This window comes from Gopherus evgoodei, chromosome 17 (assembly GCF_007399415.2).
Source record: "Gopherus evgoodei ecotype Sinaloan lineage chromosome 17, rGopEvg1_v1.p, whole genome shotgun sequence".
In the NCBI taxonomy this organism is placed as follows: domain Eukaryota; kingdom Metazoa; phylum Chordata; order Testudines; family Testudinidae; genus Gopherus; species Gopherus evgoodei.
Window position 1 is genome coordinate 8,071,742 of NC_044338.1, and position 18,928 is coordinate 8,090,669.

Below are 18,928 nucleotides of genomic sequence, written 5' to 3' on the forward strand. Positions count from 1 at the left end.
GGACACACAAAATGACTGGCAGATTGAGGACCAGAACCCAAATCCTCCAACTCCCTGCCCTGTGCTTCTACCAGAAGATTAACACAAAAACCCTTCCCAACACAAGAAAGTACTAATTAGACCAGGGACCAAGAATCCTCAAAACAGCCATCTATAAACTACAAGCACAGTTAAAGGTAGAGCTGTAGATTTATTAACTTCAGTATTGCCACCAGTTGATGAATCTGAAATATCTTGACATCTCTCTGGTGGATTTGTTGAAAAGCTCATTCTTCCATACAGAGAACTCTATTGCTAACAGGAAGTTCTCATCTCTATATAGTTAAATAGCTCTCTACACCCACTGCAGCTCATTTTCAAGAGCTCACACTTTCCAGGTTGCTAGGTGAGGCATCTCAAACATTTGTTAACCATGGAGTACAGTGTGCAAATACAGGACTGCTTTATTATGAGGCTGGTCTCGTTCCTACCCAGAGACTTTATATTAATTTTCCAATAATTCAGTGCAGAAGAAAGTCAAAACCAAAACATTATGCAGTTCAAGCAATTCTGGTTTTTCTTCCCATCAGGTTATTTTTGCCGCATAATCAGCAGGCCTGCACCAGTTGTTATGCTAGAAGGCACAGCATAAACTTATTCATGTTAAAATTCATTGAGTTGTTCCTAATTTTGTACTATCAAATCAATGTCAAGGCTTATAGACTAAGCAGCCTTGAGATCTTATGACAGCACAAACATTTTTCTTCCAGACTGCATTTTTATCATAGGACCTATGGGTACAAGTGACCTATCAGTAACCGTGCTTTGGGTGTTGTGGATATAGCTTAGAAATAATGGCATCTTTGACCACTACACAAAAAAGAATATTCACTCCAGTCTCGTGTAGGTTTGTGGGGTGCATTGTTATCCACTGACCTGGGAAAGCACTTAAGCACAGGTTTAACTATATATGTGCTTTGCCGAGTCAGAGCCAGACATAGGTACTTATTAATGCTACCACCAAACTCCACGTCTCAGCTATCAAAGTGTTTGTTTCACCTGTATTTAAACAAGAGCTACAGACAACTTGGTGCAAAACGTAGTATCTGCACAACACTTAAAATAAAGATCAGTGAAGTTCCCAAGTATGTTTTGCTGGGGGAAAGCTTCTCAAATCCCCCATGATAGCAGGAAGGATGCCATCTCATCACTACGTTTGAGTGGAAAACTCCCATCAGAACCCACCTAAACAGATTCTCAGAGTATGAAAGGCGAGATGTCAATGTGAATCAGTAACACACCGCAACACTCTGCTGGCTGCATCCTGCAACAAGTCACCATACAGATTTGTCATAAATAAAGAGGTCTTTATTGAGATCAACATTTCATTGAGATTCAACAAAGTATTTATAAACTGTTGCAAGAATATGTGAAGTAAATAATATATTAAAAGGTAAAATAATAAAAACTATTCTTACCAGGTTTAAAATACCAGCAACTACTCCAGCACATCACAAATTAAAACAAGAGGATCCACTGCTACACTAATCACAAAGCCATCTACACAAGGGAAATGTATATTCACCCAAATGCAGGAAGAAACACAACTATTTCATTTACATTTTAACATTGAGAATCAGAATTAAATAAAGGCCCAGAGAGCAAAAGATATTTAAGAAAAAAGTAGTTGTACAATAGCAGCTTTAATTGAAAAGGCATCCTCTTTGTTCCAGGTCTTATTAATTTAACATGTAACTAAGTAGGAAAGAGTATATTTCTTGGGTTTTCACAAGTTTCCTTTTCTTAGGCTGTACTTCATCGTAATTTCACATTTGACATGGTTTTCCAAGAAAGTGCTACTCAATTTAGTTCAAAATAAACTTAAGTAAAAACAAACTGCAGCTGGGGCTGAAAATTCACAGGAATGTTCAAGTGCAGAATGTAATAATTCACATGTAACAAATTAAAAAAACTTTATAACAGAGAGGTCGGAAAGATTGCTGGGGTATTTAAAAAGTCACATGACAACCAATTTATCAAGAGAGATCTTGATATAGTTTGATTTGTCCCTAATGCCTGTAAGTACTGGAAGGAAAGATTACTTTAGTATATTTCAACTGAGAAGTTTAGACAAACTGCACCATTAGGAACCTATGGAGTACAATATAGGAAAAAAAATTAAATTAACCAAGAAAATAACCTGTTAAAAATCAAGATACACACAAAAAAAACAAATAAAAATAATTTTCCTTAGGCAATCTCAAGGCAAATCCAGAGAATATGTACATTAAAAATATTCATGTTCACAAATTTTGATAATGAAACAGACGACATCCAAAAAGAAATTCATTTACAGTTCTAAAACACCATAGGCCGAGACAAAAAGTCTCAGTGTGTGTGTTAACCTATGCTCAATTAAAGCAAGGTAAAGTGGTCCGACACAATCCAGTGTAGAAAATATTGTAACCTTGGATACAGTTTCCAAGGACACTGGGCCCTTGGCTAACAGTACAATAGCTCAGAAGCTGAATGCAATTCTGAGTCATTTTAATGACTAGGATACGTAAGTGGAATGATCCTTCTTGTGGTATCTAAATGTAAAAACATTCACGTCATGAGAACCCTTTGAAGGTGTTTAGAAAAATGCCCTTTTGCTTGACATGATCACTGTAACACTGCTGCTGCTTTCCCATTCTGTACAGAGCAGGGGACTAGTAGTGCCATACTCCAATAAGCTCAACTGTATTTATACTCATATATGCCCTTTCCCCCTATTTATGTGCCAAAGACATGCTGGATACTTCTAACAGAGATAACATATTTGCTTAACAAGCGGGTACATTAAAAAAAGAACATAATTAGAATCGACTTTTGCCACAGTGCAATGACCAGTACTGTATTTGAAATACAAGTTTGCTGTAGAGTTTCCACACTGTAGCTACTTTAGCTTGGGCCATGCTCTTAAAACTGAAAACAGAAGAAGAGCCGCGGAGGAAGCCCATGCTAATAAAAAGCTTCCCTTGTCCCTGTACAGCATTTGACGAGGGAGAAAATTATCTTGTCACAATGAGCTGTTCTGAGGTCTATTGCACTTATACAACACAACTGGTAAGTAAAATAGTGGCCAGCCAAACAGAAATCAGCTTGCTTCGATACACTTTGTTATTGAAAAGCTGCCACTTGATTAGCTTGGGTCTGATTCCAGGAGGCGCAGTATGTTACTTATTAGATCAGTAAGCAGGTTTCTGAGACTAGGAAGATCTATTTTAAATTTAATTCACGTAAATAAGGGTCATTCACCGAGCATTCTTATTAGCCGAGATCTCTTTCATTTGGCGTATATTAATCTGTTAATAGAACTAATCTTTTATACAAACCATTATTTTTATCCCCTATGCAATTTTGTTCACAGGAAATCAAAACCACAGGTCAATATTAGCTATTTACTTAGAACAGAGACAAGGCTTGCTTTGACAGCTGTTGACATCTTGGAAAGAAGGAAGCTTCTCTCAAGGTCTTCTTGAGAAACTACAATAAATCAATGAACGATGAAATCATCAGTTATACCGAGGAAACAAACGCAACTCTTGCTTACCTCAGAGTCAAAACTAAGAGGCCATATAGTGGTAAGGCCCTTTTGAAACAAAAGCACATTTCCATTGGATTAAAAATTCTGTAAAGCAATGAGTAATTCAGAAGTTCAAGCACTGTTATGTTCTTTCTGAACTGGGAAGTTGTCTTCACAGTAAACTTATTTTACTTTTGTATTCTGCACTGTCACCTGGATGTTGTATCTAAAGAAAGAATCTTCTACATCTAGATTTGTGAGTAACATCATGTCATAGCCTGATACATTAATCACTTACTATCCAGACAGCAGCCCTGGCCAAAAGCGCCCATGTATTTCGCATTTGTGCAGTCTGCTGGGAAATCTCGAATTCCAGCATGAAAAAGCTAATATCTGTCTGAACTATGAACTCAAAGGCAACCAGTGCCATCAGTTCTGGCAGTCTGGGAAAAAGCAAGCCTTGATGGACAACATTAAATTGCATGAGATATGCATAGGAGTCCCATCAAGAAAAGCATTTTTATACACTATAAATGTGTAGTGAAATATACAGGAGTGAGCATTTGATATTAGTAGGGTATGATTTTCAACATGATGTACAGTAACTTAGTTATATAATTACAAAATAAAGCGCAGAGGGCTAAATGCATAATACATCATTTTGAAAATATATCCCCTTAAATCTGCAGTTGTGGGACAAGTCCAATAAAGGGGAAAAGGGTTGGTCTAGTATTTACATCAAAGTAGAAGAGACTGCAAGTTTTAAAATCCAGCTGCCTGTACTGAAGCCTAAAGATATGGTACGAAAAATTTAGATACAATGATTTTTATCCCAGTTTCTTCTCCCAATACTAAGCCACTAAATGTATGAATAAAATGTATTCTGTAATACAGAACAATAATTCTATAAATAAACAATGGCTCATTGCAACCTAACAATCCAATTCCTTCTAGGTCAATAACTTATTTCTCCTTGAACATTACTGTCACTTCTTGTGCATTGTAATACTGTAGGAGCAAATATCGAAGAAAACACACCACTCTGGTTTCATAAATTAAAATTAGAGGAAAGAACAGTTAGCAAATACACATTTCACGCATTTGGTTAAGAGGCCGTTCCAGTTTAAATGCACACAGCCTAGTATTTCATCTCTTTCTTGAAACGGTAAGACCTATTCCACTCATGCGTCAATTTACCTTGATTACCACAGTGAGTTGCTACATCTCAAAAAGTGCTCACCAGTTTCAGCTTGAGAGAGAGATTGAAATGCCACAGAGCAAAATTCTCTGATTATTTCTGAAAACCTCAATGATGGCTTGAACCTTCCAGTGAAATTCTTCATGGGAACTCGTATGAGAGAGTGGTTTTGACCCATTGCAGTACAGAAGAAATGCAGAAATGAACATTTCACTACTCTAACCACTGCCCAAAAAAGCCTTCAGTGTTTATTCCCCTACATCACCACCATCAAGACCATGTCTTGTCATTGACTGACGTGATCCCTCCTTCAGCATAAGTCCTTTCAAAGCAGGTCTGGCAAAATGAGGCCTGGAGGTTTCGGCTCCACACAGTTGATCCAGAAGTTTGCACAGCTTGCATGGTACTGGTGCCCTCCATAAGCCAGTTTGAAATGATCTGTTTCTGAATTAAAAGCCTAGAACAACAAAAATTGAAACAAGTGTGACAGTCCCATCTGGTCAGTGATGAAAGAGCTAAAGAGGAGATCAGATATCTGCGGATGTGTTTACACTAAGGCGGCACAATACCATCAGACCTCGCCCCGTCACTCTATAGACACCATCCTCAACTGCGGAAATGGACCAAATGGCAAGCAAAATTTCATTTTAGTCTGCAAGAATTTCTGAAAGCAGACCACACCCCCAACTGCAATGTCTAAAGCTGTAACCTTCAGTTACTACACTAGGTTTTAGTAGTGGACACGTACTGAATGGTTTGATTAGTGTTACATTTGGCCTCAGACCTGGGAGCTAATCCAACTTGCTGCATGCATCTTTCACTAATTATCTTCTAAAGGTAGGAAATAGTACACTGTACTGTACCTCAGAGATAACTTGTTCAGCCAGCCCATAACTAAGCATTTCAAATTATTTCATTCACTGGGTCAAACTACTCCGTGATTTAAGGGGTTGCAACTCCTCTGATCCCAAAGTTGCACCTGCTTACTGCAGGTCCAGGTACACTTTGGTCCAGTGTCTTCTGTTAGGAGCAACTACTTTATAAGAAAAACTTTTTGAATAAAGAGTGAAAAATCTATAAACCAGATGAAGAATATCTGATGGGGTTTGATGTAGTTATTGCTAGTAGGAGATGTTGTTTACTCAGACATCTAAGCACTAACAAAAAAAGCAGTTATAGGGCTTATTTTACATAAGCTCTTTTGGGGAAAAGATTAAATTTCTTTCCCATTCAACAACAGAACGGCTAGCAGCTTTTCATTTTACATCCCTATTGCAAGGCTTTCTTGAAGAGCTCAGAGTTACCTTCTGGAATACTGCTGAAAATATATTTGTTTGACCAAAAACAACATTTTCACTCTGGATTTCTAAACCCATGATAGCCTTTGTGTTATTCCAAAGCAATAGCTGGAGCATCACTTTGTAGGACAACAAAAGGTCAAAGATTATCTCACACGAAAGCTACCGTTCTCCTTCCACAACAAGAAACCAGGAAGCTGTAGCTGTTCAGAAACTCACCACAGTGAATTATCTACCACACCACAAAAGTAGTACAAAAAACAGGAAGTTATTCACAATATACTGGCATGCAGACAAGACAAGGGGGAGGATTCAAGCATGTGTTAGTTGATCAAATTGGACATTACAGTCACAGAAATGACTATAAGAAAAGGATTCATGATCGGTACAATTGAGAATGACAGCGGAAGGCTGGTCACAAGTCTTGCCTTCCATGCTCATAATTAAGAGGATGAATCTATAAAAAGAGTATCGTTTTACTCATTCGTACTTTTCTAGGATGCTCTTCCACAGGTTTCTCTTCTTTCTGAAATAATGTTGAAACCAAAAGATCAACAAAACTCCCCATGTATATGAATTGGTCGGCTATTAATCGCTCTCTCTCTATTCTGGGGTCCCTCCTCCCCACATTGAAGGCAATGACCCCCTCCTGGCTTCACAGGCACAGGTACATTTTATAAAGGAAAATTCATGACAAGCTTTTTTTTACATCTCAGCTTCCAAGTCTGTTCCCCATGCTGCCCTTTATAAATGGATTTAACGCCTCAGCCTTCACACACAACTGCCACCAGTTACATCTCTCCCATGCCTGTTGAGCATTGGTGGTGGTGGTGGGGTTAATCTTCCAGATGATGTGGTAGTAACAACGTTTGAGCCCTGCCTACAGTACAGATTCCACCATTTCTACCATCGGTGGTAAATTACAGCCAGGATGTTTGTTAGCATAGACTAGGCATTGATGGAGAGTTAAAGTAGTAAATGCAAGATGGGTTTGGCACTTACTTTACTTCTAGAATCCACATTCAAGAGGCACACCCCACAGGCGAGGTCTTGGGCATTTTTAATCCCCGGACGCAGCATACAAGAAGAGAAATCCAATGAGTTTTCATCTGGCTACAGAAATAACGAGACAGTTGGGTTAGGCAATTTCAGGAATTGGAAAAAAAAATTCACACACATGACAACAAATTACTGGTGCGGCTGCTGTGGAGGGGCATGAAGCCAAAGTCACAGGGCAAAGATAACATACTACACGTGCCCATAAATTGACACTTACTTTAATCAAAGCCATTAGCATATTTTCAAACTTACTATGTAATCTCCATGGACATTAATTTACCACATTCAAGCACTTGAAAAAGGATTAGATAACAGCGGAGAGAATATTTGAGTTCTATGTTTCCACTTCAAAAGGGACCACGCTTCTGAAACCAGAGCACAAGTGGCTGCTGCTATACAATTCTTGCATACCAAGGAGAGGGCTGAGATATACACAAGTAGGCACATTATTTTCAGTTATAAAGATATTGAGGCTAGTGCAGTTTCTAGATCGGCAACTAGGGTTAATCATATCAATGTTAATCATTCACAATTTTGCACTAATGTCTTACCCATAGCAGGGCAGTGAATAATCAAGGATTTTCCTGTATCTGGAATGGGGGCGTATCAGTGCACAGCTGAATATTAATGGCTGGGCAAACCAGGCAACAATTAAGAGAGCTAACTGTTTTATTTTGTATATTAGTTTGTGTTATGGAAAGGAGTGTGAGGACAACTGTGTGTTTAAGCAGAAAAGAGATCTCAGTATGTATTATAGCTTTCCTGGTGCACAGTTTTACATTTAGGTGGCAAGAGAAATGGTCAGTGCAATTTTGCATTTGGGTGGTGTATAAACACAAAGCTCGCTTGAAGGATCATTGTAATGTGTAATGTTTAATCAAAAGCAATGCATAGAGATAAAAATGCAAGAGGCTTTTAAAAATTCTGGGTGATCATAAAACAGATGCATACTTGTAATCCATAGTCTAGGTATTCCCATCACGATCCCATAGCTGAACAATTTAAGAAATAATTGGAAACCTGAAAAAAGCCTTTAATCTTTGAGTAGATCAAGCAAATGAAAAAAGGCACTCTAATATTTGTTTATCAAATGCATGAGTGAAGCAAATGAGAAGGTCATATAGTAATCTGCAATGAAAAACCATAAGGCTGTGCATAAAATTACTTTGTAACAAAATTAATCCTTTAAATGATAAAATTAACCTTTTCAAGCACATGCCTGTGAGCTAGGGGACTCACACGTACTTAATTGGCACTTCTGCTCCATTTGGAATCCACGATTGTGATTTTACAGGAAGGTATGTGCCATACATTAGGTACTAAGCAGATCCATTATCTGCTTTTTAAAACAAAACCAAAGACAATCATTTGCTATTGGTTTAAAACTTAAAAAATATGAGTGGAGACGTTGTGGAGATGTGCTGCAATACTCTGATCCTCCCACGTCAAAAACCCTACTAGCATATTTGAAACTAGTCCTTATCAAATAGCAAGAAACCTGTGTTTTGGGGAATTAACTGTATTTGGCTATGCTAGTAAATAACTGGTTCAGGACCAATATATGGGTTGGGAACTGTATACTGAAGTTAGATGCTTAAAACAAAAACCCCCTTGATTGTAACTCAGGATGAAATTTCACAATTGTCACTAGGGAGTAAGGTTGGTGGGTCAGGGAGGGAAGAATGGAAGAAAGGAGAGAGAAAAAATGTGAATAATTTATTCTAGCTCTCCCTTAACTCCAGTAGATAAACCACACAATTGCCTAAGCCTCATTGACCAGATTTTCTTCAGGTCCTGGCTTCAGTGGTAGACTTTTCTTATGTAAACTGCCTCTCTTAGCAGTAAGATCCTCCCTAAGTGAAACCATTTCGCAAACCTAGTAAACACATTTTTCCTTGCCCACCAGAGGCAAGAGTTATCCCCACATGTGCTCTGCTCACCAATCATAGAATTTTGCTACATGAGGGCAAACCTGTGGCAAAACCGAGTACAGAAACAACGTGAAAGCTGCTGACGGGATCATGTGCACCGGGATGCACCACACCAGCCAAAGATTCTCAACAGTTTAGGAGTGATGCTTTCTTTTTATATCATGAGCAGATAACAAGGCAGTGACACAGTTCTATACATCTCTGTTGCCTTTAACTGGGGGAAAAGACTCACCTACCAAACAATTACTAGTTGTGTACTGTACTAAGGCCAGACTGTGACATTCTCACTCACAGTGAAGAGTAGCTTACTCTGTGAGTAGTCCCGCTGATGTCAATAGGACTACTAGTGGAATTAGGCTCTACAGTGCGAGAGAAGGGAATCACAATCTAGCCACTAATTACTAATACTCTGAAGTACTTACTAATATATAAATACTTAATACACCCAATTTAAATATGAAAGAATCCTGCATGAACGTTAAGAAATCTTTTACATTTGAAACAGCATTTTTGACGACAGCTCTCTACCTTGAGAGAAGGATGCTCATCACAGTAATATCTAGGTGTCCACCGATATCTCAGCCTGTCCTAAAACTGAGCAACGATATTTTGATGTTCTCAATTGTTGCATTAGATAAAGCCAGCCAGAATCTGACAAGGTTTTATTAAGATCTTTTTGCCACCAATATGTGGTACTCATGAGGTGGGAGAGGGACTGTATAAAGTTTATTTCAAGTGAAAAGCCAGCATACCAGATCTCACCTTGCAACTACTTCTCGATAAAAGCGACAGTAGGATTTTTAATATGCATGATTACCCTGCATGCAGAGATCTGTGAATTAAGTATTCAGTGATACGAGAAAGTATTGTGGAAATGATGCATTTATTAATGCTGGACATGATGCACAGGTCTTAATCTAAGGATTAAAGGCTCCTTCACTATGCACAACCATTCCAGTGGATCATGTCAATGTCCCCCAAATTAATGATTCCCCCAAAATGTGCTGAGCTGTTATTGTGGTTAAGTGCCTGCCAAAAAAAATCCATTATATACCTGTACCCATCTTTCTATTCTACACCAACATTATTTAATTGCAATCAAACATGATGGTTAAAAATGGCAAAAGCTTATGAAAAGTTTGAATTTTCTTGCCTTCTATTTTTAAATTTTCCTTTCTCTCCCTGCCCCCCCATTACAAAAGGATTCTCCTTCACCCTGAGGCCCACATAGCTCTTTCTTCACACCATTACCTCTAAATTCCCTGCAAGCGTGGATGCCCCTTCTTCTCAATCACCAGCCATCTAAAAGCTACATAGAACTATTCTTCATATGGTATCAACAGCGCCCCAACTGGCTACCCAGGAAGCTGTGAGAGAAGAGAAGCACTTCCTCTTCCATCCCAGAGCTCAGGAGTTGCATCTGGCTATGGCAGTTCCAGCCAGAGCAGGGAAAGAGCTCAAAACAAGCACTATTAATTAGTCTGCAGCACTTTCCAAAACCAGAGCAAGATACACAGTCCTTACTTGGAAGATCTAGTCAGTCTCCTGCAGAGCAATGCAGAGCACTAGAACTAGGGAAGCTCACTCCTGGAGAGTCATGACGGCACTTATTTTTCCTTTCTAGATTCATGTTTATGAGAGGATATATTGTCAAAATCATTAGGAAATGAAGCAATCCCAACACCTTGTGCGCACACAGTATTTTTCACCTGAAGAGCTCAAACCGATTCACAAAGTTGCTGGTTACCCTCATTTTACAAATGGAGAAAACAAGGAACAGGGAGTTTAAGTGACTCCTCAAGGTGTCAATAATACATAACCATACATAACGCTCCATCCATGTACTTAAACGTGAGGGGTCCTGTAACAAAGAGGCAGCTTAATTATGGCCTTACCGTTAAAGCTGCAAGTGACATGAAGCTTATTAGGTTGTTCCATACTTTATCGATGTCCTTTAGCAGCTGTTGGAGTTTCTCACTACACACTGCGGTGGCCTTGATACCCAGTTCAACTCGTTTTGTTACTCTATAGACCTCAACAACCCCTGTCAAAATTAGAGTGGTGAATTACAGGCAAGTTGCTAATTCCCAAGCAGAGCACACTAGAGATTCCCAAAACTGAGACTCAGAAAGAGCACCTAATAGACATTGCACACATTTTGAGAAACATCTGTGACCACTTTAATCTGTTTCACTTAAAGTTGTCCTGGTTAACGCTGTTTTGTTATTATGCTGCTGATCAATTAGAGAACATCCTCGTTTAAAGTTGCACAACGGTCCCTTATAACGCTGTTTGGCAGCTGCCTGCTTTGTCCACGGCTTGCAGAAAGAGCAGCCCGTTGAAGCAAGCTGGTGGGGGCTTGGAACCAGGGTGGACCGGCAGCCCCCCACATCAGCCCCTTACTCCCCTAAGTTCCCTGTATAACAGCCGCCCAGTACGCTATCAATTGCCGGCAGTTCAGCTGTCCCTCTCCCCACTGCCACGTGCTGCTCCCTGGAGCCTCCTTCCTGCTGTGCGGGGGGGGGGGGGGGGCAGGGGGAAGGGGAGAGAGAAGAGAGGGGCTAATGTCAAGGTGTCCCCCTCGCTCCTGCCCCCTGCTTACCCCATTTCCATAGAGCCGTGGGGGGGAGGGGAACACGACAGGGCTCAGGACAGAGGGAGCTTGCTGGCAGCAGGGGCTGTCTCAACTTGCTGATCTACTTAAAAAGGCAATGTACTCAGAGTGGTGCCAGTGTACTTAAAGGGGAAATGCCCATCTCTCTCTCTCACACACACAGGGTGCGTGCCTCTGTCTGTCTGCCATGCTGTCTCCCCTCCTTCCATTTGTACTGCCCTGTAGAGTGTGAGGCTACATTAACAATGTGTTAACCCATGACAGCTCAACCGAGTGCTAGTTCACCATTCACCAGTAAAAATGAGGAATCCCGTGACACCTTAAAGACTAACAAATTTTTAAGAGCATAAGCTTGCGTAGGCTATGACTCACTTCTCCATACATCTAAAGTGGGTTTTAGCTCACAAAAGCTTATACTCTTATAAATTTGTTAGTTTTTAAGGTGCCACAAGATTCCTCATTGTTTTGGTTAAAACAGACTAACACGGCTACCCAGGGCTTTGGAGCGGAGCTGCAGGTTTTAGCCTGGAGCTGGAGTGGAGCCAGAGCACAGCTCCAAAGCCCTGCGGCTACCCCTCTGAAATTTAGCAGTAAGGCATTCCCTGGGATATTCCACCCTCTTACACCCTCTGACTCCTCCACCTCAACCAAGCTTCACAATCATCATTGCTGTATGCAGTATTAAATTGTTCGTTTAAAACGCTTAACATCATTTTGCTTAAAATCACATTTTTCAGGAACATAACCATAATGTTAAGCAAGGAGTTACTGTATTCCTTTGGCTAAAGAGTCACTCATCATTCCAGTTGGGAAATTCATTAAACTAAAGACACAACTTGGAAACAACTAACAACATCTTCTTATTTTAAATGGGGGAACACTTAATGTAAGAGACATAATAAAATGAAACATACCCAATAAATATTCCATGCCTTGTGCTGACTGGATTACTTCAGTGCAAACAGATGAACTACTGATTCCATTTAGGGTATCATTTGCCTTCTTAATGACCTAGCAGAAAGGATGCTGATAACACCACCAGTTTATTTCCCTTAAAGTAACTTTTACAAACAAAATTTCAAAAAAGAGAAACTGCAGTACTAAAGAGAGATTAATGCAATTAGCAGGAGAGTTGGTATAGTCCATCACATGGGTTTAATTTGTTCTTGCTCATAACTATACACAGATTAGGGTAGAAGAGTGGCCATGTTTAGAATTTAACTCATCCTCATTTAATTGTCCTTTTTGCTGATGGAAATGTAAGCAAGTGTTCAGGAATTTTGTTTAAAAATGATATTTGGGAACATTTACTATCCATTTAATCCAACAAAACACTTCAAGGAGAACTACTGTAGCTGCAAACATAAGGGCTCAAGCTATCAAAAGTGACTAGTGATCCTGGGTGCCCAACTTGAGACATCTTAAAGGGGCCTGCTTTTCTGAAAGTGCTGAGCCTCCGCCTTCTAAAAATCAGGCCCTATATGATGTCTTCTATGATTCTATGTTTCAAGCTGGGCTGCCAAAAACTGAAGCACCCGAATTAACTAGTCACTTGAAAATGTAGGCAATGGCTAAATTAACTGTAAGTAACAAAGAGCAAGATACTAGCTTTATTTGAGAAGGTGACATACCTGGTTAGATTAAGTATGTGTTTATGTAAGTTATTTGTTTTCTATTGACACATTAATTTTTAAATCACAATTCATGCAAGCCCATGCATAGCCTGTCCAGATGCTCAGAGTCTGAAATAGTATATCAGGTGTTATGCTCTGAAAAGAGGAGGTAATTTTGGTAAAGGTTACACACTTACTTGTAGGGCACTTTCCAAACATCTCTGCCACTCATATGCATACCTCTCGCTTTCCTATTTGAAAAGAAAAGGAGAGTCTGAATTCTGTTCCTAAAATCTTTATAGTTTATTATACTTCATTTGAATGGGTATAGAAAAGATCCTCTCTCTCCTTGTATGTCATCTATTTGCAGACCAACCATAAATGTGATTTTCCTGTATTAATTTCTCATTTTGGCCCGGTGTTCACACAAAATAGCAGACTCTCACATAAGGTTATGAAGGATGGATTTGGGAAAAAATATTTTGCATATTTTTCCACACAAGCAGGACAACCAATAGAAAGTAAATATTCTCTCTGTATCTTAACTGCAACATTTGATCCACAGGAGCTATAAGACAAATTGAAAATAATGAAAGACGAAATCAGAATTGGTGAAAGCTCCAATTGCAAGTGCCTATCATAGCTGCAAAAAGCAACGAAGAGTCCTGTGGCACCTTATGGACTAACAGAAGTATTGGAGCATGAGCTTTCATGGGTGAATACTGGAGCATAAGCTTTCGTGGGTGAATACGAAGTGGGTATTCACCCACAAAAGCTTATGCTCCAACATTTCTGTTAGTCCATAAGGTGCTACAGGACTTTGTCCCTTTTTGCAGATCCAGACTAACACGGCTACCCCTCTGATACTTGATACCATAGCTGCATAGGTCACAGGGCTGCATATTTGTTACTGAGATGTGGAAGAATGGAATCCAAATTTTAGAGAGGGCTTTACAATTTCAAAGCACTTTACAACCAATTCTTTACACAGGTGAGTGCAATAAGTAAATACAGCACGGACAAGTATCAGAGGGGTAGCCGTGTTAGTCTGGATCTGTAAAAGCAGCGAAGAGTCCTGTGGCACCTTATAGACTAACAGATGTATTGGAGCATGAGCTTTCGTGGGTGAATACCCACTTCACTAAGAGTCAAAGTGATTTCCCAAAGCCAGTGGACCCAGGGCCAACACTGAGATTACATTTTAGGAATTACTGGTTTCCAGGCACAGCCTTTAGACCACTTGATCACAGTGACTCAAATAATTTCAAGCGATGTGTGTAAAACACATCATGTTTCTACCTAAAAATAAGGAAGCTGAACATTGCATGTTTGGATTAAAGATATTTATTACTGTGGAAACTCAATCTTAAATAGCAGTGTTGTATGAGAAGTTACATAAATTGATTTTCCTCCCAAATCAACCTAGTGAAGCTTAATGTGTCACAGACGTGATGTGAGTCATCAAAAAGGAGATGGACCAACCGTAATGCTCTAAATATGCATTTACTGGCAGACCTCGTGAAGCCATTCTTTTTACAGAAGATTATTTCTATGCTGTCTTGAAACTCTGCTCAGAGAAAGAGGAGCTGTCCAAATAAGTTGGGGAACAAAAGGAATAAAAGCACCTTTCAAAACATATGCATTTATAGGCTTCACATAGTAAACAACTATATGAAGCATCCCCTACCCCTAATATCGTAATAGACCACAGTTCATCTGGCTAATTATCCTTTAAATGCATCTTACCAATTCCTCACAGTTTAGAACAGCTTTGTTTGTTATACATGTGCATCTAATCAAGTGCAGGGATGTGCCATAGAAGTGTAACTAATATACCACCTTGACTATACCTATTACTGAAATTGGGTAGCTGGCATTAATGTTTTAAACAACAATGTATTATTGATCATTCCTAAAGCACCATACCTGTGGCATGGAGCTTTATAGACAGCTAGCAAGAAATCTCCTTCTCAAACAGCTTACAGTCCAAGGGCCCAAACCTGCATGGAACTGAGCACCCCTTTCAGGAACATGACCCAAACTGTAAATCTAATTATAATCTCAAACAGCTGGAAGTTGGGATATTTTTAATATTGCATTGGTCCATGCCTTACTCGCTTTCCAGGCCATTCCTTACCTCTACCTCCCCAGTTAGATCTTTATATTTGTCTCTGATGACAGGCAAAGCAGGCTTCTCACTCAGAGTATTGGAGCGATCTCTAAACGGTTGCTCCAAAGCTGGTGAAGGAGAGGTACGGCTTATTTCTCTGTCACCCAGACTGAAGCTCCTTTTGTGAGACCCTATAAGAAATTATATTACAAGCTAATTATTTACAGCAATAGAAGAGCCCTTAAAATTAGCGTAGTGCTGCACTGACAGCCCAGGAGAATGAAGTTCTCTGTTCACTTAGCATATAAAACAGCAGTGCAAGCTTCCCCAGGCAAGGTGATGAGACTACAGTTCAACCTTCAAGCCCATTCAATGCTTACAATACTTGCAATGTATAAAACAAAAAATAGTTAACTGTAAAAGGGCTTGATCCAAATCCCTCTGAAGTCAATGGAAAGAGTCACACTGATTTCAGTGGGCTTTGGGCTCTGGCTCCAAAGAGAAATCTCTCATTTAACCATTGATGGAAGCAGCACAATACGCAATAGGAGCATATATGCGGTGAACCACCCTGAACATGCTCACCTTGAACAGAGAGGTCAAAGGTAGCAAGCTCACTCTTGATCATTTCTTCACTAGATTTCATCTTGCCTTGCGAAGTTGCCACCAGGAAGTCAAATTTGCTGATTTTTAGCTTTTCGCTTTGGAATTCTCCGAAGTCATCCATGCATTCTTTTGCCATTTCAGGTAAGATACCATCAGCAGCTAAGTCAAGCTCTGGGCTCGTGTCAGCTGTTGCTGACTCCTTTGCTTCTGACAAAGGTCTTGAGAACTCTCCGAAGCCTTCAATCTCATCATCACTTTGACAGCTGGACCTGGGACCAGGATCTTTAAAGTTCGCGAAGGCTGCAAATTTAACATCCTGTAGAACATCCTCAGTAGAAAAGGTTGTCACTTTGGAAACTGTTGTCATGGTAATGTTTTCTGAACTGCCAAACAAAGTCTCCTTCTTCTGAAGAACTGAAGTAGCTGAAGAGGCTCCACTTCCTGAAGAAAGGACAAAGGAAGAGAGCTTCCTGCTCTGATGAATGTCTTCTGTGTCAGACCAGTCATAGCTTGCAAGGCTGCTTACTGCAGAGCCACTGTTATAGTTTCCAAAGGGAGCACATTTTAAGTCATCTATATCAGAGAGAAACAAGAACGCAAAATTACAGACTCTCCCAAGGTCAAGTAGAACTCCCTACACTGTACATAAATGATAGCCACTAGCTGTAAATCTCCAAGATCCATTAGAATAGATGTATTGGGCTTGCATCTGATGTAACAACTAAATATGAGGTTTAATCTAGACCTTGCACAAAAAATAATCTTAAAAATTGCTATATACAGAGCTATACATTATCTCTACTTATATTAAGTGTAAAACCTTGACTTCCTGAACATTAAGTATCAGAGGGGTAGCCATGTTAGTCTGTCTCCATAAAAACAATGAGGAGTCCAGTGGCACCTTAAAGATTAACAGATTTATTCGGACTCCATCTTCATTATATATACCAGTAACAAAGAAATAATATACTCGGTAAAACTAATATTTCCAGACTGTACATACTGTACACATTGACATTTCATTTTTGTGGGACGCTCGTTAGAGAAACGGCAGGCAAAATGTAAATGTTAGCAACCCAAATATCTTATCAAATTAGCAAAATTGACTATTAGCCTAACTTTCTCCTCCCACCTCAGTGCTCAGAATGTGCCCCAAAGAATAAATACAAATATTACTGTATATTATGAAGATGTTGTAGGCATGTAAAAAACCACTAGTTCTGTTCCTCTGAATTATAAATGAGTGAAGTGCTGCATGAATCAGATTGTTGTTTAAGCATAAAAGTTTCAGGAAAAATATGAATGCTGCATAGATCTTTGTTTTTGCTACATGCGTTACTGATTTAGACAGACAACTAGATAGAAAACCAACCATGTTACGCAAATCTTCAACCAAGCATTTATACTCACCCAGTAGTTATATGGGCCTATATGTCCTGTTGCTGCCATAAATGGGTGTAAAAGAGGCAAGAGATTCCTTTTGCTTCACTAAGCCCACCAAAAAAAGATATGCGGTGATTGGTTTCTGCCAGGCTCTGTCTGTTACTCATTCAACATTTTCTTTTTTAATTTAGATTGAGATTGTTCCATATGGGGAGGCATAAAAAGCCAGGGGCCATATAATTTTTGTGAAAGCATTTAAAAAAAAAGCTATGGTTGGTGTTTGTTTTCAGGCTTTAACAATTGTCATTTTGGATTAGACACTCAGCGGCTGCTCAGTGCCCTGGGTAAAATGGTCTCAAGATAAAGCAAACACAAACACACATTCTCTTAGCATCATTTTAGCAGAGGCTGTTCTGATAAACATTTTGGTCCTGACTGGCTTGTGTGCAGTAACAACAGTTCAGTTTTAAGAAAAAGATAGTGCGGAAACAAGTTGACATTCCAGCTGTCCTTTTAATTCAATCTGACTACGCTAGCCTGAGGATTAAACCCACTTTTACAAACATTGCTGCCTTCATTTATTCATTTTACCGGAAGGGGAGAATACACGGAGCTTCAGGCTGCTTTCCTGACCTGACCTGATCCACATACATGATTAATCGAGAAGTCCGACAATTGGAAGTATTGCACGGAAGTTTAATGGCTGCCAAAACAAAGTGAAGAGCTCCTTTCCATTGCGTTTGTGAGGCATAAAGTCTCACAGATTCGTTTTTTTTCCTAAGAAATGTCGTTTGGGCTGTTGCAGCATTTGAGTGACTGACTGTATCGTCATAAGAATAAGTAGAAGAATACATGATGATCATATTATGAAGATCTGCACAGTCTACTGTGAGTGGCCTCATTTTGGCCAAGGAGGAGAAGCAGATCTTAAAAGAATACATCATTGTATTTTCCCCTCAACCTGACTTTTGGCTCAAACCCATACCAAGGGCTTGGATTAGAAACCAGAATTCCCAATCCTTTGCTCTAACCAGTAGACCAAGCTTATACTATAATCTCCCTGGCAAAGGCAGCAAGAAGATATTTTAATTCTTTAACAATTAAAGGTTCAGATCCTGCAACTGAATCCACATGCACGGGGTCTGGCTTGCATAGATTCAGATGTAGGATCGGAATTTAAGAGCTCCGTTCTACAAATGCTTACTCGTTTGAGCAGTCCCGTTGACTTCAATGGGATCACCTCAGGTGAGTAAAATTTTACAGGAAAGGACCCTTAGAAAATATAACAGACCCTGGATAAAATTATTTTATACCTAATACAGAGCCAGAGCAATTTATTAAAAAGCCAAGCAATGAAAATAAAAATGTGGATGTAATTCTAAATGCCATAAGGCAAACGAGGTGTCATCATAAACCCTGTTTTAACCCCTTTGTAAAATCAATACTGTTTGGGTAGTTTGTGTATTGCATTGTCACTCAAAAGTCCTCGCCTTCCCCCGTAATGGGAAACGGACTCACAATCCCCGTGATGGTTGTAACAGGCAGCAGTTTTAAAGCTTGATCCAGGTT

General features: G+C 39.5%; 1 protein-coding gene across 7 annotated transcripts in view; it reads right to left on the minus strand.

Moving 5' to 3' along the window:
• Window positions 1-1,325: 1,325 nt before the first annotated feature.
• Window positions 1,326-18,928, minus strand: part of SYNRG (synergin gamma) — a 62,759-nt gene continuing 45,156 nt past the window's right edge. For 3 of the 7 annotated variants that reach the window (XM_030536368.1, XM_030536365.1, XM_030536362.1), the window contains 8 exons: window positions 15,956-16,549; window positions 15,398-15,561; window positions 13,458-13,511; window positions 12,562-12,658; window positions 10,929-11,077; window positions 7,046-7,156; window positions 6,534-6,569; window positions 1,326-5,202 (listed from right to left, as the gene is read on the minus strand). In XM_030536368.1, the coding sequence (XP_030392228.1) occupies window positions 5,071-5,202; window positions 6,534-6,569; window positions 7,046-7,156; window positions 10,929-11,077; window positions 12,562-12,658; window positions 13,458-13,511; window positions 15,398-15,561; window positions 15,956-16,549 (1,337 nt within the window). In that variant the 3' untranslated portion in view covers window positions 1,326-5,070. Of the gene's footprint in view, window positions 5,203-6,533; window positions 6,570-7,045; window positions 7,157-10,928; window positions 11,078-12,561; window positions 12,659-13,457; window positions 13,512-15,397; window positions 15,562-15,955; window positions 16,550-18,928 lie in introns of those variants that run through there. The other 4 variants (XM_030536369.1, XM_030536363.1, XM_030536364.1 and 1 more) reach the window with 3 other exon arrangements.